A 25,086-nucleotide genomic window follows, 5' to 3' on the forward strand; every position below is an offset into this window, starting at 1 on the left:
AGGGTTTACAGTAGAACTGAGAAAAAACTACAACCAATGACTTCCCATGCTATCAATGATGGTTAAAGCACGCGACCATAACTGTTTTGGTGATTGACAGCTCTTAAGGCCAATCAAATGCCGACGCTTTGGTTGGTTGCTGGTTGGGACTGTTTTGATGCGGTTGGCAGAAATGTTAAGACGGGACATTATAAACTATAAATAATTCGACGTGTGTTTTGTGAATAGTTCGTCTCTTTCTGTCCGGGTGTGTAAACAACAAGTCCGCAGTAGTTTTCTTGCATTTTTTAGACCGACTCCTATGCTACTTTTTTATTTTTATTTTTAATTTTTTTTAGCTCTAGCCACCAGCTGGCATGGCGTGAATTCAACAAATTCACGGAGTCAATGCCAAGAATGCGTCGAGCTAACTGGCTGTGATATTTGAATGTGTTCCTCTGGTTATAATTAGCTATGGACTTTATGTTGTTTAGCCCGCATGATTTCCTGTCGTTTTCTTCTGGACCGTACAGATAAGCTACTACATTGAGGGCTTCCTCTGAATCGTCGTTGCAGGCCAGGACGGGCCGAAATGGATGCCCCAATCCCAGCTACCCACACAGACTTCTAACGCTGACAGCAACAACTTCAGGCCACACACACATACACAAGAACCCCTATCCGTGGCTTTCTTTATTTTCTATGACACACCAAATTTATGCCCAGCTAGATTCGGTGGAATCGCTCCTGGACGATCTCCCATATATGTTTTATTTGGGCCTGTTCTTTGTCAACGTCCTGATCCTCTATTATGCCTTCCTGATGGAGTACATCGTCCTGAATGTGGGGATAGTATTCCTGCCTGAGGATATGGACCAGGCACTGGTGGACCTCGGGGTGCTGTCCGACCCGGCCTCTGTTCCCTATGACACGGACACGGAGCTGGATGTGTTTGAGGGATATCTGGAGTGACAAGGCGGTCCTGGAAGGAAAAAACGGAATAATCAGATTTTGATAATGATGTTGCTGGGATCAAGAGGTCAGGCTGGTGCTCCCAGGTCAGCAGTTTGTTGGGAAAATGGCTCAAAGTGGATGTTTCTTAAGCTTTTTGTTCAGAGAGGCACATCAGGCAAAAAGTAAGCAAATGGCACAAGTGCAGTCAAACGTTTAAGTATTTAGACAGTCATAGTTTTGCAATTTTGATTCCATACACCAGGACACTGTGATTGAAGTACAGACTGTCAGTTTTTCTTTTGCATTAACTTTTTAGGAATTACAGCCTCTTCTTATACATAGTCACCCATTTACATAGGCTGAAAAGTAGTTCTTCAAGTGTTCATTTGGTGATGATTTCCATGGGTTCAAGACTTCTAGACAAAAGATATTTATCCAAGCAGTTCTTTCATTTAAAATTTAAAATCCAGTTACTATCGAAGCTCTGAACACGGAGGACTGCATAAAAACAGCTGTAGTTTCTAAACTGTTAAATACTTTTGTGCAATCCCTGACTTAAAGCTGAAAGTCTGCACATGATTGTTTGATTGTTAAAATCCACTGTGGTGGTGTACAGAGGCAAAGATTGTGTAGTTCTCCAAACACCAGATTGTAATAGTCAATAAGTAAGCACCATATGTTCAGCACACTTTAATAGCCAGTATATCTGTTATAAAGTCAAATTTAAAAATCAAGCTCTACCTTTTTATGATGGTAAATGTTTTTTTTGTGTCCACAGGTAGGTTGAGGATTCATCTCTTGCAGACTTATGATCCGTGACTGTTTGATGGAAAGAGCACTTTGGGAAGGCGTGTTCCCAGCAGAATATCAAGCAACCACAAGAGGTTAGCGCTGGCCTCTGCTACCCTCGCTTTGGATACAACGAAAATGGAAGCACAGCATGGTGCAGGAGAACGGAGAGAGACAGCTGTTCCCTTTGGAAGAAAAATTAATGTTGCCAGGGATGTGGATCTATCCAGGAACTGGAAGTTCACTCTAAAAGCAAAATGTGTTTGAAACTTGCCGCATCAGCCACGGTGTGATGTCCTACAATGTGACATATGGCAGTAGAACTGGTGAAGTGCAGGAAAACAATGTCCAATAAGCATGATGAATACTTAATCACTCACAGAACAACTTAAGTCACCGTTTTATCCTCTAATACAGAATCCAATTCTCTCTTAAGAACATCCTCGCGGAGATTTGGGTCCACTAACATCACCCTTACTCTCAGAAGCACAGCTAAGGATTATGGAAGCACTGGTGAAGCATAACACTGTCTCTGAACTGAGGCGGGGAAGATGTAGGACATAAAAGTGCCGTAAACTTTTTAATATTGTCACTACGCCATTCACCACAAGTCAGAGTATTAAAGTGTCGAGAAAGAGGTATTTCTTTAGTGCTGTACCCCTTTGTTTGTCAGTAATTAGGCGGAGTGGTGACCACTGTGATCACAGCTGGCCAAACCTGTCAAATGTCTGAAAAGGAGCCTCTAAAGAAAGGCTTCATTCTTTTTTTTTTTAAAAAAAACAACAACAACAATTTACTGAGAGACGAGATGCATTATGCTGACCGTCTTCAGAGGATTTTGAGCCAGCTGTTTAATTCCTTGTGTTCTCCTGCTTGTGCTGTCACAAATTTAGAGCTGCTTTTTATGAAGTGTATATTCTCAACAGCAATAATAAACTGGATTCAAGCAATGGATCAGTTACATAGTTATACAAATGAAATGGTTCACAGGTAACCATTTCATCCATGAGCTTGGCCAATTGTGGATGGGGAGAAAGTAAATATAAATTGTCTATATTTTGCTAGGCAGCTTTTCACCGAGATTGCTGGTGCTGGTATTTTCCCTCGTCAGCACTCAATATAGGGAGATAATAATCCACAGCCACACTGTGTAATTAACTAATAGGGAAAAAGGGAATAAAAAGTCTTGCTGTGATTCAAGAACATGGATGAAAACAAAGTAATTTAAGAATGTTTTTCAGAGAGTTGGCACCAGAGTTTAACAAAAAGCCGATCATTGATACCTGATACCAAATCGTTTTTTATGTGGGTTAAGGCCTTGGTGATATTTTGGTAGTTGTTTTTGTCAAGATGTCCATAGCTAAGTTTTTTTGGAGGGAAAACATGTGTTTGGAAACAGTATTTAGACCACAGGGCACTAAAACTCAGGATACTAATAAAATATATAGTATGAATACTGTGTGTATTCCATACGTTTATGTGGAATTTAATCAAACAGGAACAGAATCAATACGAGGTAAGGCTGTGAATAGGAGATAATATTTAAGGAAGTATGTAATCTCGCTGTCTCATGCTGTAAACAATGTTAGCAGGCGGCTTTCTTTTCATTGACCAATGTCAGTACAACAGTGCTTCTTAGTTTTGGTATGAAAACAGTAGCATCTGAAGCTGTAACAGATTTCCTAATTTTGTACAAAAGTCAGTGGCCATGCTGTTTCCCAGGCATGCTACCCTGTTCAGGGCCACCATCATCATCATCATCTCGCGGGAAACATACAACCTGTGCTTGTGTCGTCCCACCGCATCGGCTTCTTTGCAGACATGCACATGCTCAAATGAACTGTAGAGTTTTATTTTCCATTGTGTATTTAATAAACTTTGAGCGAATGCCAGCTTGTAGCCTCTTTCTTTAAACCATCAGCTTGTGTATTTCTGCAGGTGTGAGGGTTTTATTAATAATCATGTGCATCAGTGTGATGTCATATTGCTTTTTAACCACAAGAGGGAGTGAGTGCAACAGAGAACAGCAGCAGTGGCTTCAAATTGTGGGAATTCTTTGAAGTCTCCACAATTCGATGATGGAAATCCCCAACAATGCTAAGTGTTCAGATTTGTTAGAATTTGCAAAGCGTGGTGGGAGTACGCTCTGCGTGATAACTGCCAGATGACGGCCTGTTATTTGATTTGACTCCGAGAAGCGGTACTGCCAGGAACTGTAGATGGACATTTGCTTACTTTCAGGTCTATTCATAATGTGAATCCAGTATTTTCCCTTTCTATTTGTTGAGATTCAATCTCGACCCAGTTCTTTCATTACCAACAATTCATGCTTCACGTGTGAGATTAGTAATGAAGTATCTCACAAATGTAATTTTGTTTTTTATCACTTCGTTGAGTGCGCACGCAGAGACTGACGTTCTTAAAGGTCAGTTTGCATCGAAATGGAGAACAGAAACATGCAGTGAAGGAAGTGAAAAGAAGGATTTTTTTCAAAAACCCCTTTGAATTCAGTGAACACAGGGGCATCAGTGGAAAGAAAACACTATAAAAATAGTAGTAGGGTGAGTGTCAAAGCATTTTATTATTATAAAAGTAACCAACAATCAGTACTGTATAATTTATAGCCAGAAAAACACCGTTATCCTCCCCCTCTCTCTCTCTCTCTCTCTCTCACACACACACACACACACACACAGCACCACAAATGCACGAATAAAGGCAGATAATGGCAAAAACTTGGACAGACAACTATAAAGAAAAAGAAAAAAAACAGCCACCTTTAATAACAAAGGGTGACTATAAAAGTGCAATTGTGCTTTTTTAAGTTGAAAGTACTGAAAAACAGTACACACACACACACACACACACACACACACACACACACACACACACACACACACACACACACACACACACACACACACACACACACACACACACACACACACACACACACATTTTGTAATGCAGATAGTGGAATGTTATGAAGAACCAGCAGCAGAGAACAAGCAGCAAGTACGTCAGTTGTAGTGCAATCTCAAGTTTCACATAATAATTTGTTTGTGTCCTTTCCTTGCAAGCACACACGTTTGAAAATGTATTGTGCAATTTAAGTATACATCATGAGATGCATGATGAAAACAGTTCATATGCTTGTAGAGAGGTATTGCATTTTAGTGCAATAGGATGCGGCTGTCCTGCTGAATGAGTCTCTCAAGCACACCGAAGGGGATGCACTGGTTCCACATCCTGGGATGATGAAATGAGATGAAACAGGGTAAGAAAAAAACCTCCATAAAAAATTGGAAAAAATAAAGATGTGTGATGAAGTAACATGAAAGAGCTCCTCACCTTAAAGTCTTAACTTTTGTACAGTTTCTTAGGCTGGCTCCTAAGCTCTGTGCGCCGACATCTGTTAGTTTGTTAAACTTTACGCTGTCAAAGAAAAGCGAGACAGAAGTTAGATGTGTTTTAACAGAAAAAAGCCTATAGCGCAAATCCAGACATCGCAATATGTTTTGTCTATAATATGAATACATGAACGCTAAAAATAAAACCAAAGCAGAAGTAGCAAAAAATGTGGAAGTGCTCTTTGCTTTTCACTTGAATTCCCAGTGAACTTCTGTTTGAAAATGCTTCATCGCAGAAATAAACATTTTTGCAACCTGGTATAAAAACAGCTTTGGGACCACCGTACAAAGACAAAGATATACCACATAAATATAAAATGCAGTTTTTAAGTGATTTATTTTGATTTATTAGGGAAAAACTATTCATATGTCACGAGGTGGAATGGACAAGTTTAACTGAGTGTTTTTTATTTTGCATGTGTTGCTGTGTTTTATTAGTTTCAATCTTTTAATAATGTACAGTGTTTTATTCTTATGGTTTTATTGCATGTTTTTATTGTATGTATTTGTTCACTTGTCCCGGAGAAACTTGAGCCCCCTCCTGATCACTAATTGGACACACCTGGGAGGTCACAGAGGAAATAAGAGGGCCAACAAGAGGGCCTGGCAGGACAGAGACAAGGGAGTGGACGCTGGAGGAGGGCAGCAGGACGCCGCCCTATCGCTGCTCACGGTGAGACAATAGTGCAGGTGAGACACAGCAAAGCAGTGGGCAGAGTTGAGAGCTCTGCCCCTCCGGAGTAAGTCACGAGTGATACCGTGCTAGAAGAAATCCCAGTGATAGGAAAGAACAGTGACTGTCGCTGCCCCCTCTCTCTTCTGGCTAGGCTGCTAATAAATCTTTATTTTTTATTTTTTTGTGCTATTCAAAGGTGTACTTTCTAGTGTATTTCAGATCATCGTCCTACTGCAAAACCAAAGGATGCATGTACTTAGGGCCAGGAACTCCTGGTTGGACACTCTCCCTCAGGTCTATCTGGTAGAGAGCCGAATTCATGGTTCCATCAATTGCAGCAAGTCTTCCAGGTGCTGAAGCAGCAAAGTAGACCATCACACTACCACCACCATGTTATGTTCTTTTAATGAAATGCTCTGTCAGTTTTATGCAGATGTAATGGGACTCAAACCTTCCAGAAAGTTCAGCTTTTCTCTTGTCAGTCCGCAGAATATTTTCCCAAAACCTCATCAAGATGTGTTTTGGCAAACGCGAGCCAAATCCATCTGCCTTTAGTCAGAGCTTTACAATGGATGCTTTTTGTGCCCACTGTCTTCCTTTTTGATGAATTATGAACTCTGCCCTTAACTGAGGGAAGCGAGGCCTGCACTTTAGATGTCGTTCTTGTGACCTCTTGGGTGAGTCACTCATGTGGTCTTGGAAAGTTTCATCACTGTTCTAAGTTTTCTGAAGCTGTGGATAAGAAGCAGAAGCAAGCAGTGGAGTCCAAGAGCCTTAGAAATGACGTTATAACCTTTTTCATATTACTTGGTTTCTAAATTGTTGCTTTATATTGTGGGATGATGTTGCTTTTTGAGATCTTTTAGCCTGCTTCACTTCATCAGACAGGTTCTTTGTAATTCAACAAGTCTGCCAGTAATCAGCCCTGAACGTGGGTAGTAAAACTGAACTCAGCTTTGTCATTTAAAAACTGCATTTTGTATTTACTCAGATTATCTCTGACTTATACCAAAATATGTTTTTGCATATTTATTTAAGTGTGATAAATATGCAAAAAACTAAGTCAGGAAGGGGCAAGTAAGCTTTCACAGCATATTAAAGTGATACATTCTTAGGGGTGTGGCCACTTTGACTGACAGGTGAGCATCACCTACAAACCTGGGTCTCCTGTCTGCTGTCATCATGTCAGCTAATTCAAATGACTGAACCGCACCTCTCAGTCATGTTTGCTGTGCTGTAGTGTAACTTTTACATTACTTGGCACTAAACTCGTAACTTGTCTCACTGCAATACATCTGTACAGTCTATGGAAGCACCTTGATATCCAAGCTTGCTAGACTGACTCACTTTCATCACAAGCTAAAGACCCCTTCCTAATTTTAAGTAGTCACTGGTGCGTTACTGTGAGTGAAAACATAACTAAACAGCCAGCGAAAAAGGACCTTACAAGTATATAAAAAAATTAACTAAGTGAAACTATGTAGAAAAATAACTGTCAAACAAATGAGTTGTCTTGTGGTCAGTTCCCATCTACACCCAGTCCCTGCCTGTGTAAGTGGAATTTGTCAGTCTTTTAAACGGGAAGACCTTTGCTAAAACAGAACCTTTTACACTGAAATGTAGAAGAACCTAATTCTTAGCCATCAGTTCCAAATAAAAATGTCAAGTCTTACTCAAGGTCAGTGAGGGAAGCCATGTGTGGGAGAACAGCTGCTAAACTCTCTGCCCCTTCATCAGAAATCATGTTGCTGTAGACACTGGAAAAAATAGCAAGATAAAGAGGGAAGTGAAATTATGTGGGTCAAAAGTAAGTGCCACTTTTAGGTTCCTCTGTAGGCAGATGTTACCTTAAACAGTGCAGATTAGGCAGGTCCTTCAGTGTGGCTGCTAACTTCTTCACACCCTCGTCTCCTATGCAGTTCTGTGATAGACTGGAAACCAGAAAAAACACACACAACTAAACACACATATCAAAACTAAGTTAAAAGCTAGACTGTGATGATTTTGGGGGGTGTCATGGGAGCTCAACTAATTGTGTCTTTATACCACCAATGACAAATACTCACTTAAGTATCTCCAAAGAAGGGAGTGAGACTAAAGCACTGGCCAGCTTCTCTGCTCCTTTGTCCCCGATCTTGCTGTTCTCTAAGCTAAAGGTGGTGAGAGAATCAGGCTGTCAGTTACTAGAAACATCTCATAAACACAGAGCGATGCTTTAAGCGTAATACAAATAGAAAAAGTGCGCTGTATACTTACTCCAAGTGCTGTAGGTTATGCAGCCCTGGCAGGAGATCCCACAGCTTCGGAAGAACCAGAGGACCATTATCTGGACCAAGTCTACAGGGAACAGTGTCATCATTATCGTCACCAGCTTTACAGTGACAACCATAATAAATTCAGATATCAAACATCTGAGCTACTTACTCAAACTCCAGCTTGTGTAGCTCTTTAACTGCTGGCACTCCCTCAGACAGGATGGAGTGAGACTCGCTGGAGCTACAAGTGAATATAACACGTTTTCACAAACCAGTATGTTGCAGTGTAAATCTGAATGTGTGTGCATAAGTGTGTGGTGTATTACCTGTCTGATAGCCTCTTGTGAATGTGTATGTTCACCAGCTTTTCCAGGTGCTCTATATGACACACCTGTTTAGCTTTCAAAGGATGGATTGTGAACTTGGACACTGCCCTCTGGAGGAGACTTTCTTCGTCACTCTGCTCCAGCAGCTCCCAGAGGGTGATGGCGTCAGCAATGCATGACCTGGAGGACCCACAACACTGTGTTTAACACTGCTATTGGTGCTGGTAAAGATCAGCGACTATCAAGTCACAAAAAAGTTCCCAATACTATCCTTTAACCATTTAAATCCTGAGGATTGAGCCATAAAAACGTAAAGAAATACAAAAGATTACAAATTAGTTCTCTGGACAGGCTTAAACAGGATAAGTAAACTATGACTGGACAGCCACAGTTTGTGGGATAGTTGTAGCAGGGTAGGGTTTAGAGCTGTATATAAGCACTACCTGTATGTGTTGATGTTGTTGAGGCCAACCAGAGCTCGAAGTCCACAGATCTGGATGCCAGAGTCCTCCAGGTCCAAACAGAAACATCTGCCTTCAGTTCCCCCCTGTTCAAGTGCTTTCTGAACAGTGAACACATCTGGCGGGCTTAGTTGAACTCCATGAAACGTCAGGAACTCTGGAAGATTTGCTGCTAGGTGTGTCACCAGCTGAGTCCTGCCAGCTTCTCGGCCACCATCACTGTGAGTAAAACTCGCCTCGTAGACGTAGTGGCATGCCTCCAAGATTTGGGAGGGAGTAAGGTCAGCGTAAGAAAGCCCTTCCAGGTGTTTTGTTACCAACCCCTGCTTGTTAGCCACCATATCTCTAAAGGCTGTCTCTGTATGCGTGTGGAATCGCTGCAGTTCTGTCCTATTGTGGAACAAGAGGCCAACTGCAAATCGCTGAGTGAGCTCAAGTTCCTCCCTTTGAGGTCGCCGACGACCTTTCCCTCCAGACTGGAAAGGGAGGGTCTGGAGAAAGGACCGGTCTGTTAAAGTCCTGGAGAAGGAGAAAGAGAAAATGTGTCATGGGAGATTGGGGGATTCTAAAAGTCTGAAAGTGAAAGAGAAAATAGACTGCAAGTGGAAAGGCTTTCATTTTTAATCTAACAGCATATAAACAGTGGATATTATGATATTTTAGCCCTACTGGCTTTTGATGAATCTGTAAACGGTTGATTTCTACCTTGACAAAGCCAGATGTACTCCTGCAATGTAACTCTGAAGGAAAGGGTTGGCCCATAAGAGGATCTGGTCATTTTGGTGATCAGTTAAATCATTGGTGGTCCTTTCACTGTTTTCAGTCCTCTGTTCTGTCTCTCCAGCTTCTGTCTCATTTTCTCCTTCCTCCTTGGTACTATTTGAGAGGCATGGACTCGCTCTCAGCTGATGAGAGAGAAAGAGGCCTGTTCTCAGACCAAATGCCTTGACTTTGCCAGATATGTCCCGTCCTGTGGGAAGGATGGAAGAGTTGGCTTTGACCCCTTCCCAGGCTAAAGAGCTCAGCTGGGACAACAAGTCAAAGTCCTCCGTTACAGCTTCTCCGCCACTGCTCCTGAGATCCTGATCCACTTTGTCTGCTTGCGCCTCCTGTTCTTGTGCCTTTTTTACCCTTTGGGTGCGAGAGGAAGTGCGTGCCTGCGTTCTGGACTTCCCCTGATTATTTTTCGAACATTTCTTCGCCTGAGAGGTATTTGAAATTTGTGTTTCAGTGTCTCTTATGGATTGAGCTTGAGCTTCGGTGTGTGTGGGAGTACTCCTGCCGTCTTTATCCATTTTTAAACACAGCACCTGATGACAGAGCCCAGTTAAAGTTCTTGGCAGGACATCCACACTTCTAGACTGCTCTAAAATCAAGCACACCAGCCGGCATAGTCCGGGGTTCCAGCAAAGGAGATTTAGGTAGCTCATGCTTTTTAGACTCTCCAAAGCTGATTCTCTGAGGCCAGGATCAGAGAAGTACTGGGACAAATATGTTTCCACATTTGCTGGGGTAAACCCACACATCTCCAGAAGGCTGTCTGTACGCCTGAGCAGCTGGCTGGCAGTTCCCCGTGGCCGGGTGGAGAGTAGAAGAGTGCAGCCTGGAAGCAGGACCCTTTGAAGAATGGCAGAATACAACTGCCTTACTGTGAAAGTCTTTGCCTTGCTGTCTTTTTGCAGTGAAGCTGTTAGGTCTTTTTCCTGAGCTTGAAGTAGAGTTTCATAGTTGCGCAATTCATCAAAACCATCAAAAATGATGAGCACACGTTTAGGGGCTGCCAGGATTTGAGCATACACTGCTTCTGGGTCCACACAGGATGGGGCGGAGGAGGAGAGGTTGAGCAGGAGTGTCTGAAGACTGTAGACCGGCTCTGTCACACTGAGCTTTTTGCCATCCAATAGGAATACAAAGTCAAACTGAGGGATGCAGTTTCTGGACCAATCAATACACAGCTTCTTGATCAGAGTGGTTTTTCCCATGCCGGCATTGCCAAGCAGCAAAATGTAACGTCTGGATTTTTCTCCATTTGAACCATCAAAGATCTGAGTGGAAAACGATAAGCAGGCAATGAGTTTAACAAGGTTTTTTTTAAATTCTTTTGTGATATAATCTGTTCAGTAAAAGTGACGCTCCTACCTGACTGAGTGCCAGCATGGTTTTTTGCCGATCTGTGTCTCCCTTGATGACTAGCTCCTTGTCCAGGCATTTGTTTGTATTTTTCCCAGAGCGAACTACCTCTCTTTGGCTCACTTGAACATCTACATAATGAGAAGACAGGCTGAGGCCCGCCTCCATATCCTGGTAGGTTTGACTCATGTGAGCTTTGGCTTCTTGAATGTAGTCCTTGACATTCTCTAAAAAAGAAACAGGACTGAGTACCAAGCTGGTCCTCCACAAACCATTGTATATTCATGAGATCACTGTAGACAAAGTAAGAAGAGATCCTTAAAAGCCATGCGGCAACTTACGTGGAATATCAAGGACCTTGGGAGACTGAGGAAGAGGTGATTCCTTACATGGAGACATTTCTGAAGTGGAACAAAGCATGAAGTTTGTCACATGCCAGAAACTCATAACCACAAGGAGGAAGATTTGAGACAGATACAGATGCTCACCATTGCCTGGGGATACAGGTGAGGTACAAGGGGGAGACATGGCTTTGCTAGCTGTTTCTGACAGAGAACCCAGTGGGGACGAACTCATTTGGACCGGAGCGACTGTGCCATCGACTACAAAAAAAAAAAAAAGAGTGAAATGACTGCATCGGCACACAAACAAAGCAGATGTTACAGAGAGCAGTTTCCATGTTGTCTCTTAAAAGGCAGAAGCAAAACCATAATGAGGAACAACAAATAGCACAACACCACCAGAGAAGACAAGAAGCAGAGAATAGCATGCACACATGAACACTCACACGCAACCATCCCAGATAAAAGATTTAACCTTTTTTTACTTACCTGGGGAGAGTGGTGGTAATTGGCATTTAGAGGGTGGTGACACAGTAGGAACTATATTAGAAACAACAGTTAGACAATGGACTACTTGTACAGGGTGTACACAATAATCAGTACACATTAAATAATTAAAGATGTCACTGACATGAATAACACAACCACCAGTGGACAGAAACAACAATGGCAAATCAATAATTCTGATTGAAAAGAACTTTTTTTGCATTGTAAATAGACATGATTGTGTTACAGGTGTGATTGCTAATCAAGGCTGTAGCTAAGCTACAGTTTTTCAGAAGAAGCTTTATGGTCAGATTGCCAAGGTAATTAAAACTGTACATCAACTCATTTTCTTTGCATAATGCTCAACACCCCTAGTCTGCAGTGTCAATAAAAACGTAACACCAGAAGAGTCACAAATGTCACTTTCTGCTGGGCTATGACATAGCAGTACACAGGAAACACTGTTAACTCTTGGCATGCCGGTATTTAACTCACCTAATATATATGTAGGTGTAGTGGCGCTGCGGGGGAGTGGAAACCTAATGAGCGGAGGAGGAGGAGAAAGCTGGACTGGATTTCCTGCGGAATCTGAGATAGTGATAAACTGAATGGGAATCGCAGAGCTTGTTTGGGAAGGGTAAACGCGAAAAATTCTTGGTGGAGTGGCGGTGGACATCGGTAAAGTCTTTGCTGGACTTGGCCCTGATGCGGGATGACTGCCTGCAAAACAACCAGAGCTGGCATCAGTTTCTGGGAACTGGTTTAGTCAGCCTTGAGAGTTATCAGAAAGGGAGTTGGAAAAATGACAACAATGGTTTGTTTTTCAAAAAACAGCGAAAGATTTACGGTCACAAACATCCTCATTGCAGAGCACTGTTGAACTTGTTACTCAAAGACAATCGCATTATGTATTTACTTTGAAACGTGATTACTTTGTGAAAAGGCATTGCACTATTTACCTCCTATTGAAAGTTATTTCTTACACTACTCTGCATTACTTCACCACTTCATCCCAGATGTACTGTCACACAATTTCCATCCAAGAATGAAATAATAAATCTTACATTCAATATCTCCAAAAATGATTAACTCAGTAAGGAGAGGATAGATTCGGTATTTGCTCTAAACCATCACTTTCTTTAACCTTCTAACCTTGAAAGGTTTCACTCTGCTCTGTCATTTCTCTTATCATCATGTTGGGTGATCATGCAAGTGCAAATGAAAAGGGAGATTAAGCCAAAGACAAATGGACCAAAGTAAAGTGCATTACTCTGCAAATACAGACATGTATACTTAAATTTGAGTCTCCTATTTCTATTTGTGGTGTAGTATTTCCTTCTAAGCTGAGCCATTAAATCTCTTCAGTGACCAGCAGCTGCTGATGTAAATGAAAATACATGCTCGGGTTTTTTTTATTTATCACATTGCGTGGTAAATCGGAACTATAAAAAGCACCAAACTCATGTGAAGCGAGGTGGGTAAGGTGCGAGTTCTTCTTCTAATTCATCGGCGTAAACTCATGACTTACAACTTCAAGTTCCTGTTTTTGTTTTTTTTTAAAAAACTAACTGGTTCATGCACATCGGTGGAGAACAATCACCCTGTGATCCAAAAGTCTAACCACTGAAATTTCATCTGAATTACCTTTTTTGTAAAAAGTCACTCTCACATGCACGTGCTGAAAGTGGTTCTTTTTCATGCTAGCATTTTACCATGGAGCTATTCGAGGGATATTTGTAATATGATATGATATGATATGAATTGCAATATTTGACTTTAATAACCTATCTTGCAACCCTGGTAATCCTCTTTCAACTGCTATCCTGCAGAGTTTCACTTTTTCAGATCAACATCACTTACAGCGCTTCAAGTTTAAAGCTCCAGATGTTGCCTCAAAAACGGTTTCAGTTTTCATGACTCACCTGGCTCAACAGCTGGCTCAGCCTGTGACTCTTTGGTTTTTGGTTGACCTGCAGGAGTTGAAGAACCAACATTACAACATGACAGCAACAAAACATGCTCAGAACATCCTTTTATTTGTAAACATATCCTTTTCTTTTTGTACCAGATGGTAGTTCATTTTCATGTGATCTTCTATTAATAGTATTATTCCAGATTTGATTAGCAAAAAACCAAAAAACCCAAAGCATCTCTTAATATAGTGATATGAATGGAAACTAGTGGCTGAATTTTAAGCTCTGAGTGTTTGAACTTTTTCCACTAGTCTTAAACATACCAACGTAATTAGAAAAGTAAGAAAGTGCAGTGTCAAGTGCTATAAACACCACAGTATTATGACTACCATAAAAATGATAAATTGTCATTATAAGTTTAGTTATAGTAGGCTTAAGAATGTGTCTATTCCACTGGGTCCCAAATGTAATGTGGGTTGGAAACTCCATCGTTTGTTAAACAATCAGAGGAAGACTCTGGGTTAGTCACCTGATGGTTTTGGCTGTTTTGCTTTGGGCCTTTCATCCGAGCATGGCTGTGGCTGAGAATCTGGAGAGGGAAAAACATGCAAGCAGGACTTTAAACAATAAAGTGAAAATGACAAGTTAGAATCCTAAAATTAAGTTTTATATAACAAAAAGATGCTGGTAGGGTAGATGCTGTTCTTTGTGTAGTTACGAGCCAATCATTACCTCTCGGTCTTTTTCTCCTTCGTGATTGGCCTTTTGCTTTGGGTTCCTGTATCTGCTCAATGCTGTTGGCGATGGGTACCTCAGCTGCTGTGGGGAGGTCATCAAAGGTCCATGGATGAGTAACTAAAAAAGTCGATGTAGCATTTAGCAGATGCCCCTACTCGAACGTGTTGTCATTGTCATGGCATTTCATTACTGAATTAAAAATCAGTAGCTCTTCAAGGCATCATGTGACAGTTAGATAAACAGTAGGATTTGATTGACTTTTAAATTATGGCATTCTGTTTTTATTTACATTGACACAGCCTCCCAGTTTTGGGGGCAACCAGGATGTACATGGGCTGCTTTCATTTCTTTTGTGGATACTAAACAAAATGTAAAGACTGGACCAGAGTCCGGTCCATTGTCTGTGGGCTTAATCACATTTGATGATGTTGTGAGAGGTTTACATTTTATGGGCCGTGCATTTACAATATGCTGGGTGGAGATTTTTGTGTTTGTGTACTAAGATAACGACAAAGGTGTTTAAATGTATATTGTAGTAGATATTTATTTTAGGAAGACTGTGCAATCTAGTCACCATTGTTTATGTACAGGGGCAAATCTACTATGGTGGCATGAGGTGGCATGTGCCACCTTAAAAAAAACCTTTAGTGTCACCCTAGTTTATTCAAAAAAGCTAGCATTAACACTTTGAGCCTAGCTACAAGTAACACTGAATATGAGTATGTTGCATAATGTTACCTGATGCAAGACCTGCAAATGTGTAAAGAAATGGCTTTGATTTTTCTGATTTCCATGCCACCCTAAGAAAATGTTTCTAGATCCGCCTCTGTTTGTCTAGCCTGCTAGGTGGTTAGCACCATTAAGAAATGCTGGCAAACCACCTCACATATCCAGTAACCACTGCTTCTCTGCACAATGATCGATGTTGATGAAAATAGCTTTTTTAGTTGCATGAAAACACTGTTGCAACTAATGTAAAATTTTAATATTTACTTAAGAAATTTTAAGTTTACTTAAGAAATTTTACTTTTACTTACTGATAAGTAAAAGCTATTACAGGTAATACTTGCATAAAACTTGCATACAAAAATCTATATAAATATAATTAATTGTGCTCCTTATATTGGATAACACTAAATTAATACATGAAAGGGTTTAGGTGACAATTATAAATAATCATAATTACAATTATAACGATTTATGACAGCCTGTGCACATGTTTTGTTGCTGCAAAAGTAATGTGGTCCCCTTCAAAGACCTTTGAAGAGATTCTGCTAAAAATCTTTAGGTTCATATTTAAAAGATAAAACAGTAACTTTGATGGTCAGTTACTCTTACAGAAAAAATAATCAACAAAAGAGACGCTTATCTTATTGCTAGATTTGTCTTATGCAATATTAAGCATTATGATGGATAATAAAGCCAAATGGGTCATGGCAACAAAGTGCCGGCCTTCAGATTCGAGCAGTAGCCTAACTCTGCTTTGTGATTGGGTCATCATTTAGATGTTTTTTTTCTTAAAGGTTAATTTATAACTACAGACTGAAATGACTGAATTACTTGTTGACGTCACTTAAGAAACTCTAAATTTCAATGAGCCCCTCATCCTGAACGTTCAGATGAGGAAGTGAACCTCCGACTGTGACACTGAAAAAACACAAACATTTCTTTACTACTGCGTTTGTTGTGTTTTGTCTTCCTTCCTCATTATTCGGGAAGGCCAAAACAACACTGGTGCATTTCTACAACTAGATTACCAGGTTGTGGTTGTAGGCCTCCACCACTCAGACCTATGTAATGTGTAAGATTCCTACACATTACATACACTGGAATTACCTAATTTAATGGTGGCAGTTTTAATGTTATGCCTTACTGTTGCTTATAGTTTAGATTATGGCTGTCCAATATAAGGCCCAGGTGGGCAGAATTGGCCTGGCAAAGACTCTGATCCGGCCCATCATGCATGACTTTGAAAATGTGAAGGGTGTCATAAATTTTGGACTTTTAATTGTATTTTGCTCAATTTTACAACTTTTGCTACATTCACGTTACACCAAAGTAATAGTAAAATAATTAAATGCCAGAAAAGAGCCATTGTTTTCACTATCCATTGTGGAAATGTAGCAGTTTTAGCTGAACGAGTCTTTGTGACAGATTTCCTTCATGAGACTCACCATGAAATTAATAAATTTACAGGAAAGATTCATGTTCTCTGTATCTGACCAAATAATGATTAGTAATGACACTGATACTTTGAACTTTTGTATTAAATGAATTAAGTCATGACTTATTAAGAATCATATTTGACATTTGTGTGAAACTTAGTCATAGCTTAAGATCATAATAATCATAACCTTTGAATATCAACTAATTTTACGCAGTTATTTTATGAGTCCAAGTGATTGTCTGTGACTGACATCAGAGATTCACTGCCATGTTCTTTGTTTTCTTCTCTTTTTCCTCATGTTTCTAGCTCTCCTCCCCTGTCTGTATCTACACTAGGATTTAGATACAAAATTAACAGTGAAGTGTTCGTTTTTTCTTTTTTTTAGGACATCAAATGAAGAACATGTTTAGCCTTATTATGTTATGTGGGCTCTGTTAAGCACTATGTGACAACAGGTACAAAGTAACAAAAGGAGGTTCTTACGGCTGTCGTTGAGTTCTAAGTAGTCAAAGAGGGAATCAACATCTGAAAAAGTGCACAGAGGTAATTATAATTAGATAATAAACTTCACATACATGTGAGATACGTAATAGAAAACTACTATGTGCGTTTTTACATATAGTACACTACACATGAGTAAACACATATAGATGTTTGGCTGCCACTTACCCAGCAATTTTTCATTTATATCATCATCCAAATTATCTGAAAAAATAACAATACCATCATCAGATAACAGAAATTCAGTTTCAAAATATAAAATATGTAAAGTTGATGAATTCATTATACAACACTGCCTCTTTTAAATATGTTAATTACTAATTACTCGTGGAATCGATTGGATATATTAGACAGTCAATATTCATTTATTGTTTATTATTTATTATTAGTCCTGTGTTACATGCTGTTTTTCAGTCTGTTTGTTTAAGCTTTTACTGTCCTGTGCTGCCTTCCTGACAGTAACAGCTGCTTCAGTGAAATATTCAATCATATTTTGGGGTGTTGGACCACCCCTATCTCAACTGTTAAGCTACCAGTGGTACTAGTATATTTTCCAAAGTGGATGGATTCATCAACTTCACTTCAACTGAACAGAAAGACAATGATCCCAAACACATGAAACCCAGTTCTGGAATGATAAAGCAGGCTAACTTTAAGTCTCTGCAATGATCCTCCCAAAGCCCCCGACCTCAACCCTACTGAAAGTGTTTGGACTACTAAATAAAATTCACCAATTCTTCCAAGAATTACTGTCAGAAATCTAGCAAGAATTAGCAAGAACTGCCAAAAGCTTTTGGTAGCGTTTTAATGGTTGAGGTGCACCTTCCTAAAAGACATTTAGCTATTTAATAGTGGTGGAGTATGCATGTATTTGAGCCTGTATGTGAACTTTTGACCCCGTGTGGATTTGAGGAAAACAAAGATAATTTCAAACTTGTGCACCTAATTCTTGTTTTTATAATTATTAAAGTTGCATGCAGCACAATCGTGTAGAGCACAAGTGTATATAAACTGTTTAAGATTAAACTTCATTTCATTCAATAGTTGGTGTTAAAAATGTCTGCTCACAGATAGAAAAATAGAAAGAAAGGAGTGATAATAACCATCTGTTTCTTCTATTTAGAAGTGTTTGTTTGCGTTTTCACTGCCTCAACACATAATTCACCTTTTTATTATCAATGCAGAAAAACAAAGTAGTGACAATGCAAACCTATCAACAGATCCGCCAAGTCCAAAGGGACTGCGATGGGATTGGGATCCACTTCCAGCATCTTGACATCTGGTGACACGCATAGGAAAGAAATAAAATATCCTGATTGGTTATTATTATATTTGTAGGTTAGAGTGGAGTTGAGGATAAGCTGAATAAATGTTGGTAGTTAAAGATCGAGTACAGGGGGATGCTTTTGTCAAAGCTGCAATTCCCGCAAGCTATTCCTAACATAATGCCATCACAATAATAATGGGTTGGACAGAAACACCCTAAAAACACAATGCCTGTTGTAATAATAGTAATGTGAGAAAACAACAGAGGATTTACTGAAAGAGAAGAAAGTAGGAAAGCAGGAGAAGTAAATCAATTTCCTGTCAGTACACGATACACTACAGTATCCGGCCACAGTCTGGAAAACCATTAACACCTTGACTTTATCACTGTATGGTTAACTGTTCAAACTGTGTTTACAAATATGCACTTTGACTCTGGGGGGGTAAAAAAAACGCCTGTGCTGGAATTTTACTTGTGCAGGAAGCTCAGGTAAACCTGTTTGCAGAGATGACTACTGCGATCTTTTACAGCCTAAAGACACCTTTAGGATAACCACGATGTGGACAGTAGAAAAAACCCAACAACACCAGAAAAACCAAAAAGCAACTTTTTGCCCTGATGAATCATTACTTGTACAATAAAACACTACACTGACTAATTCTACAAATCACCCAAATTGCAGGAAGGCAGTTAAAAAAGACAAAAAGGATTTCATGCAAAAAAACCCCACTCCAGTTGTTTTAAAGGAGATCATGCACATAAAGTTGCCCTTGAGCAGTGTGGTTGTCTAGCAGTCTATAACCAGTGCCCATGTGTGGTGCCATTTGAGCAGGTAACCAGGTAGTTCACAACACACACACACACACCTTGTTTATTAGACCAGAAACAGAGGACTACAGTCGACTATGGACTTTCGACTCACATCCTTGTTTAAAATCTGTCATTGTTTTTCTGAGAACCACTAAAAATAAAGCAGTATATATGTGCCCATTACCTCCCTGAACAAACAAACAAACAAATAACAGTGCAACCAGTTGAGTTACTGATCGCACACAAAATATGTCTCTAATGAGGAACTCGGGAACCTGAAGCACACAAAGCACCATGCTGTCTGCACAACTAGAAGAGCAAGACCTTAAAAACTAACAGTGAAAAATAAATATTAAAAAGAAAAGAAAAGAAAAGAAAGAAATTTTTTGTTTAGTCCTGAGTCGGAGTGCGTGAAATTCTTTGTCCCTGCGCAGTCCCACACTAAATGGCTGCCAACTATTACCAAAATATTTTAAAAGTTACATTGAAAGTGATTTTCAACAGCTAATGTACTTCAGTTGCCCGGAATTCCCCGCAAATCCCCAACTGGACTTATTTTCACTTACGACAACGTCTGATCTGTTATTTTTGTGCACTCTTCACGTGTGGGGGTCTATGATGGTGGGTGCGACTCCATCTGGTCACACAAAAGCATAATGGAGTTGATTCTTCTTGTCATGGCTGAAACTTTCAAAGCCAAACGCAGAAAATTAATGCAGGTGCTGAAGCAGCCGCTCAATTAAAACTTTAACCTAAATTTTCTTAAAAATGACTAAAGTGGCCCCTGTAAATTAAAGAAAAAAAAGTGTGGAAAATCCCCGACAAATCTTATTATTCTTTTCCTGCGCACTTTCATGAATGCGCAAACCCAGACCCACCGGAGCTCACCATGGCTGATATTCCTACCTGTCGGGTCTCTCTGGGTGATGCTCAGGTCCTGTAAACGCCCTGATGTGATGTATAGTCTGTGTGTCTCATATAAGTTCCATCAGCCGCTGCATATATCCTCAGATGACCTATACACTGAGAGTGCGCAACCTGCTGTGGCTCACAATGCTTTTGCTTTCACTTTGCCTAACATGCCTTACCAAACGCACCAAACCGTTAAAGGGCGGTTCTGTGTGCAGAGTGCACCCTGCAACTGTTTTAGGTCTGTTTTAACAACAACGGAAGAAGCAAAGAAAACGTTCAAGAGGCGCGCCACGAGGGACCGGTTTATGATGAGGAACAACGGTGATGTAAAGCAAACAGGTCACCGTGCGTTACAGTCGCCACAACATCCTCAAATATCCCTTTGTTTTTGTTTTTTCCCTGGCAACATGAGCGTCAAAAGGGGGCTCAACTATTTTGCAGGCTACTTAGCTTCATGTAGCCTGCATGACATGTTTTGATGGACTTTTAATTAACCTCCTAGGACCTGGCATCCACATATGTGGACATCACATTTTAGGTTGTCTAGACCAAAATACTACATTTTGTTTTACAAGGGCCTGATATCTAATTACGAGGACATTATACTGCCACTGTTCTATCGAAATTTAAAGCCAATGTCCTCATATGTGGATGTCATTTTTCTCAGAAACAAAAATCAAGTAAGTTTTTTTTAAATTACGTAATTATTTGTTTTTACATTCATCAGGTCCCAATCAGCTCAAATAGCAAAGAGAAATTAAAAATGCATGCAATGAAAGAGTTTGGGTCTTAGGAGGTTAAAGCTTGTTGTTTTAGTTAGGTGAACTATATTCTCCCTCATTCCTGCATTGGAAGTCTTTAGATTTTAAGATATAACTGCACTTCACCTCAAATCTAAAGCTTGATTTTGGACGGGACAACAGGCATCAGTAGCTCCAAAATGGATCACATTTTGCTTTAATCTCTTACTGTTTAATTTTCTTATTAATATTATCATCATTAATAGTCATCCCTTTTCTACATTCTACAACTATGACATTGTTTTCTATCCATTGCTAACAGTATGCTAAATACTGTATGTTCATAGTTTGCCTTTTGGGGATCACAGTGAGGTGTTGTTCAGTTTCTGCTCTGTGACCACCTTAAGACAACCGAAAAACAGCATCAGCGTTCACTGCCAGGCCTTTGGAATTGACAAGGAAACATGGGTAGTTTTCAACAGTGGAGTGGAAAGTACCTGCTCCACCTCCACCTCGCCGAAGCCAGGCAGATAAACCAAATAGATTGTGCCTTGTTGCCAGACACGTTTACATCACGCTCATACCATTCATATCAAGCTTGATCCACACAGTTACATAATAGAGGGAAGGCATTTTAAAAAACAATGCGTTCGTTTTACAGAAAGTAATGTGTCTGTAATTAATGTCGCACTGGCCTACATTTATTTCCTTGAGACTTATCATTACACTAAGTTAACCAACTTGATTTTTTGTGTTTGATGCTTTCGGAGAGATTTCTGTTTCACACAGGATGAGTAATATAAACACACACAACACATTTGAGGTTAAGAAATATGTGGGTAAAGACAAAACGAGGGGGTGGAGGAATTAAAGTTGGGCCTCTGTGTAATTCGGTGGGTTAAGCAGGTATGCCAAAAGGCTATTCCAGTAGGCAAGGATCCAATGTGGAGCATGCCACTCCCTTTGCTCTTTGTCCCCCCTTTCTTATCATAAAGAATTGTAAATGCCAAAAAATGCCAAGAAGACACTCAGGTACATCCTTTTCTTTTCATTGCAGATTTGTGTGGTGTGGTAGACAAAAACTTGATCTTTTTATTCATTTTAAAGCTGCAGCAGTAACAGAACTAAGCAATGACGTCTACCTTTTAACAGGGCAAAGTTATAACACAGAAACCTGAAGCTGAAACTAAAGCTCCACCCTTGTAACTGACTCAAGGTGGTAACCTCTACCAGGCTAAACATTATCAGAAAGCGTTCTTTGCCAAACTGTGTGCAAACCAAAAGTAGGTTACCACAGCAAAGCTGAACATGGCCGGTTACTAGTCTGACCGGCTTCACCTTCTTAACAAATCTAAAGAATAACCTTTTTGTGTCGTCTATTTGTCAGGCCCACGTGAAAAAGTATTCACGCCTTCATAATGTCTTAGCTTTTTGTTGCATACGAATATGACAAAGATAACTCAAATGAATTTTTAAATGATGATTTAAACGATTAAGGGTAAAAACGTATCGGCCGTGGTCGAATTCTTTCTCCAAGTCCATTCCACCACTCTTCGAGAAGGTAAGGCTTTTGTGGCAGTTCTTTAGATGTTGCTCTGGACCTCCGGATCTCCCGGATGAGTCGTTGGTGCCCTCTTGGAGTAAGAGCATTTGGTAGGTTGTCTGTTTCTGTGAAGGTTCACTACTGTTCCACGTTTTCTCCATTTGCGGACAATGTCTCTCACTGTGGTTCAGTGGAGTCCCAAAGCCTTAGAAATGTCTTTGTCTCTCCAGGCTGACAAACCATTTCTTCAGATTGTGACATGATGTGTTGCTTTTTGAGATGCTTTAGCCTCCTTCGGTTTATTGGACAGGTTCTATATAAGTAGAGTCTTGATTCAACAGGCCTGGCAGTAACCAGTGAAACTGAAACTAAACCTTGGGGATTATGGGGATACTTTTTCACACGGGCCTCAATACGTTTGGATAACTTCTATTTCTTAGGAAATGATCATCATTTAAAAACAGCATTTTGGTCATCTTAATTATCACATTTGTTTCACAATCTGAAACATTTAAGTGGCTTAAATATGCAAAAAGAAATCAAAAGGGGGGCAACAACTTTTCACAGCACTATGCTTTCTTGACAATGGCATATTTACACCTAGAAGTCATAAATTTGCAGCTGTTGTCAGAGAGTGAGTAACCAGCTCGGGGGACCTTGGAAATAAAAAGGATATATGTGTTTGGAAGCTCACCACATCCTATTTTTAACTGGATCCAAAATCAGAATGTCAAAATGAAACTGAAAGTGAACCACACCTTAACCACCAACTCATGCCCTGGCAGGAATAAAGCCTGGAGCAGGCTTTCTGTTTCCAAATAGACCAAACTGAAAACACCAGAGGATAAATATTTGTCCCTGCCCTGTGCTGATGCCTGAATGAAAGCAGCTTTTGTTCCTGTAATCCTGGGCATTTCATATAAATGATAAATTATAGAAGGAAAAAGAAGGAAAACCAGTGAAAGTTAGAAGCATCTGAACAGAAGCTTAAATGAAACTTACCACAGTGTGACTCCATAGTGTCCTTTATGCCTGTTATTCCATCTATGTCCCAGATTGCTGTTCCATAAACATTTTCGGTGACCCCTGCCATCATGTCATCTTCCGCTGTAACTGAAGCATCTTGTGGTGCAAACGAGGGACTCAAATGTTGAAAGGTAAATTGTGCAAGTGCCGAACCTGCGCCACACTGTGTGTCCTCAGGCAGACAACACAGGTCGTCTGCAGTTTCACCTGGCCACCACGCATCCAGGAGGCCCCCCATATTGTCTGTGACGTTGTTGTTTGAGTCTGTGGCTTCACAGGCTTCCACAGGTGATGCATTTCCTCCTTCTTCGAAAGTTTTAAAGCGATCAATGCAGATTCCAGGTGTCGCCAACTCATCATATAAAGGGTAATAGAACTCCTCAGGTGTGTCCTCAGCATCCAGCGTGAAGCTTTCGTTAAAGTTGCCAGTGCACGCATCGAGTGTCCTGCAAGTGGCTGCAAGCTCCATTTCCTCTTCCAGATCTAAAATAGCACATTGTGCTTCGCTGTATGTCACTGTGTTATCACTAGTTGTACATCCAGTTGTGTTATAATAAACTAAAGGCTGTAACATCCTCCTTCCTTTGTCCCAGTGCTGCCACAGAGGTACAGCTATCCGCCTAGCAGCCTCTTCAATCTGCTCTAACCACTCCCCCTCAATCTCCAAATTCCCCTGATTTACCCTTTCACTATCACTTACCAGCTTCTGCATTGAAGGTGCACTTGTCAGCAGTTCAGTTATTTCATCATTTAATGAAAGTCTGCCATTAAACACTGTGGGGACAGAGTAGAGCCTTTGTGTGGGGTAGTGTTCGTCCATTGCTGTCCCCTCCCTCAATTCCTGAATGAGTTTATCTCTGGAAATAACTTGATCCTCATATAGTGAGCAAGTCTCTGGCTCCAGTCTTGTGCTGTAATGATCATCCACTGATGGGACAAACTCTGATCCTGCCAGGTGGTAGTCAACGGAGGGAGACTGTGACCCACCTTTCCCTACCTTAATGAGCGGTCCATGGCTGAGATGCTGGTGGGTGCTAGATGCTCGAGAAGCAAATTCCCCATCGGTCTCATCAGATCCCGGTATAAACCCTGATTCCCCGCAAAGCAGCTCCTGCGCAAGCCCGTCAATGAATCGATGCAGACCCAAGCTCTTGCTGTACGCTTCTGAGATTATCTGCTCCTCCACCAGACCCTCCAGCAGAGCTCGGATCTCAGCAGGTGAAGCCCAGGTCAGAGCCGAGCGGACTTCGTCCAGGACCTCCTCAAAATGAGCCATGACAAGAGTGTCGGCTCCCTGGGCATGGAGGAGTAACAATAGAAGCAGCGTATTGGAGTTATTTGAGTTTGTTCTTTATTTTTAAAGGGACTCTGTGATTTTATCCGGGAGGCGGTCGCATGAATGGTAGGAGGTGTTATTTCCCAAAGCCAGAAATGTTATTATTGGTATCATAAGGAAGTGAAGTTACACAAGAAAAGGAGTCTGATCGAAGACATTATGGCAGTCTCAAACTTTCATCATCACACATTTTGTCTTTAAACAAATTTACCCGTCTTTTTTTTTTTTTTAACAGCTGGTTTAATATTTTGCCCAAATTCGATTACATGGCTGTCATTTTTCTGCTTTTTCATGTTAAGAAAGAGGCAGTGCCACACTGCACACTT

The 25,086-nt window shown here is 40.5% G+C and overlaps 2 protein-coding genes across 6 annotated transcripts; one reads left to right on the top strand and one right to left on the bottom strand.

The window, feature by feature from the left end:
• Positions 1-120: 120 nt before the first annotated feature.
• dexi (Dexi homolog (mouse)) lies at positions 121-3,614 on the top strand. Of its 2 annotated transcripts, none has more exons than XM_004560711.2 (2): positions 121-1,115; positions 1,712-3,614. In XM_004560711.2, exon 1 carries the CDS (start codon positions 682-684, stop codon positions 949-951), a length of 270 nt encoding a protein of 89 aa, XP_004560768.1. In that variant the 5' UTR covers positions 121-681; the 3' UTR covers positions 952-1,115; positions 1,712-3,614. The 2 variants fall into 2 exon arrangements, with proteins under 2 accessions (XP_004560768.1, XP_004560769.1); XM_004560712.2 differs by having other exon boundaries at positions 121-1,037.
• A 672-nt stretch (positions 3,615-4,286) lies between these two features.
• On the bottom strand, positions 4,287-24,743 carry ciita (class II, major histocompatibility complex, transactivator). 4 transcript variants are annotated; one of them, XM_004560792.3, is made up of 22 exons: positions 23,401-24,743; positions 18,337-18,405; positions 17,295-17,330; positions 17,109-17,150; positions 14,453-14,539; positions 14,250-14,309; positions 13,730-13,777; positions 12,303-12,527; positions 11,811-11,861; positions 11,469-11,582; positions 11,322-11,381; positions 10,990-11,207; positions 9,556-10,895; positions 8,833-9,369; positions 8,390-8,569; positions 8,233-8,304; positions 8,065-8,145; positions 7,875-7,958; positions 7,656-7,739; positions 7,482-7,565; positions 5,074-5,157; positions 4,287-4,971 (listed from the first exon to the last, which is right to left on the bottom strand). In XM_004560792.3, exons 1-22 carry the CDS (start codon positions 24,698-24,700, stop codon positions 4,896-4,898), a joined length of 4,932 nt encoding a protein of 1,643 aa, XP_004560849.2. In that variant the 5' UTR covers positions 24,701-24,743; the 3' UTR covers positions 4,287-4,895. The 4 variants fall into 4 exon arrangements, with proteins under 4 accessions (XP_004560849.2, XP_012777151.2, XP_012777152.2 ...); XM_012921697.3 differs by having other exon boundaries at positions 14,453-14,575; XM_012921698.3 differs by lacking the exon at positions 23,401-24,743 and adding an exon at positions 20,110-20,247 and having other exon boundaries at positions 14,453-14,575.
• Between the last annotated feature and the right edge of the window lie 343 nt (positions 24,744-25,086).

The sequence above is a fragment of the Maylandia zebra genome, linkage group LG4 (assembly GCF_041146795.1).
Source record: "Maylandia zebra isolate NMK-2024a linkage group LG4, Mzebra_GT3a, whole genome shotgun sequence".
NCBI lineage: Eukaryota > Metazoa > Chordata > Actinopteri > Cichliformes > Cichlidae > Maylandia > Maylandia zebra.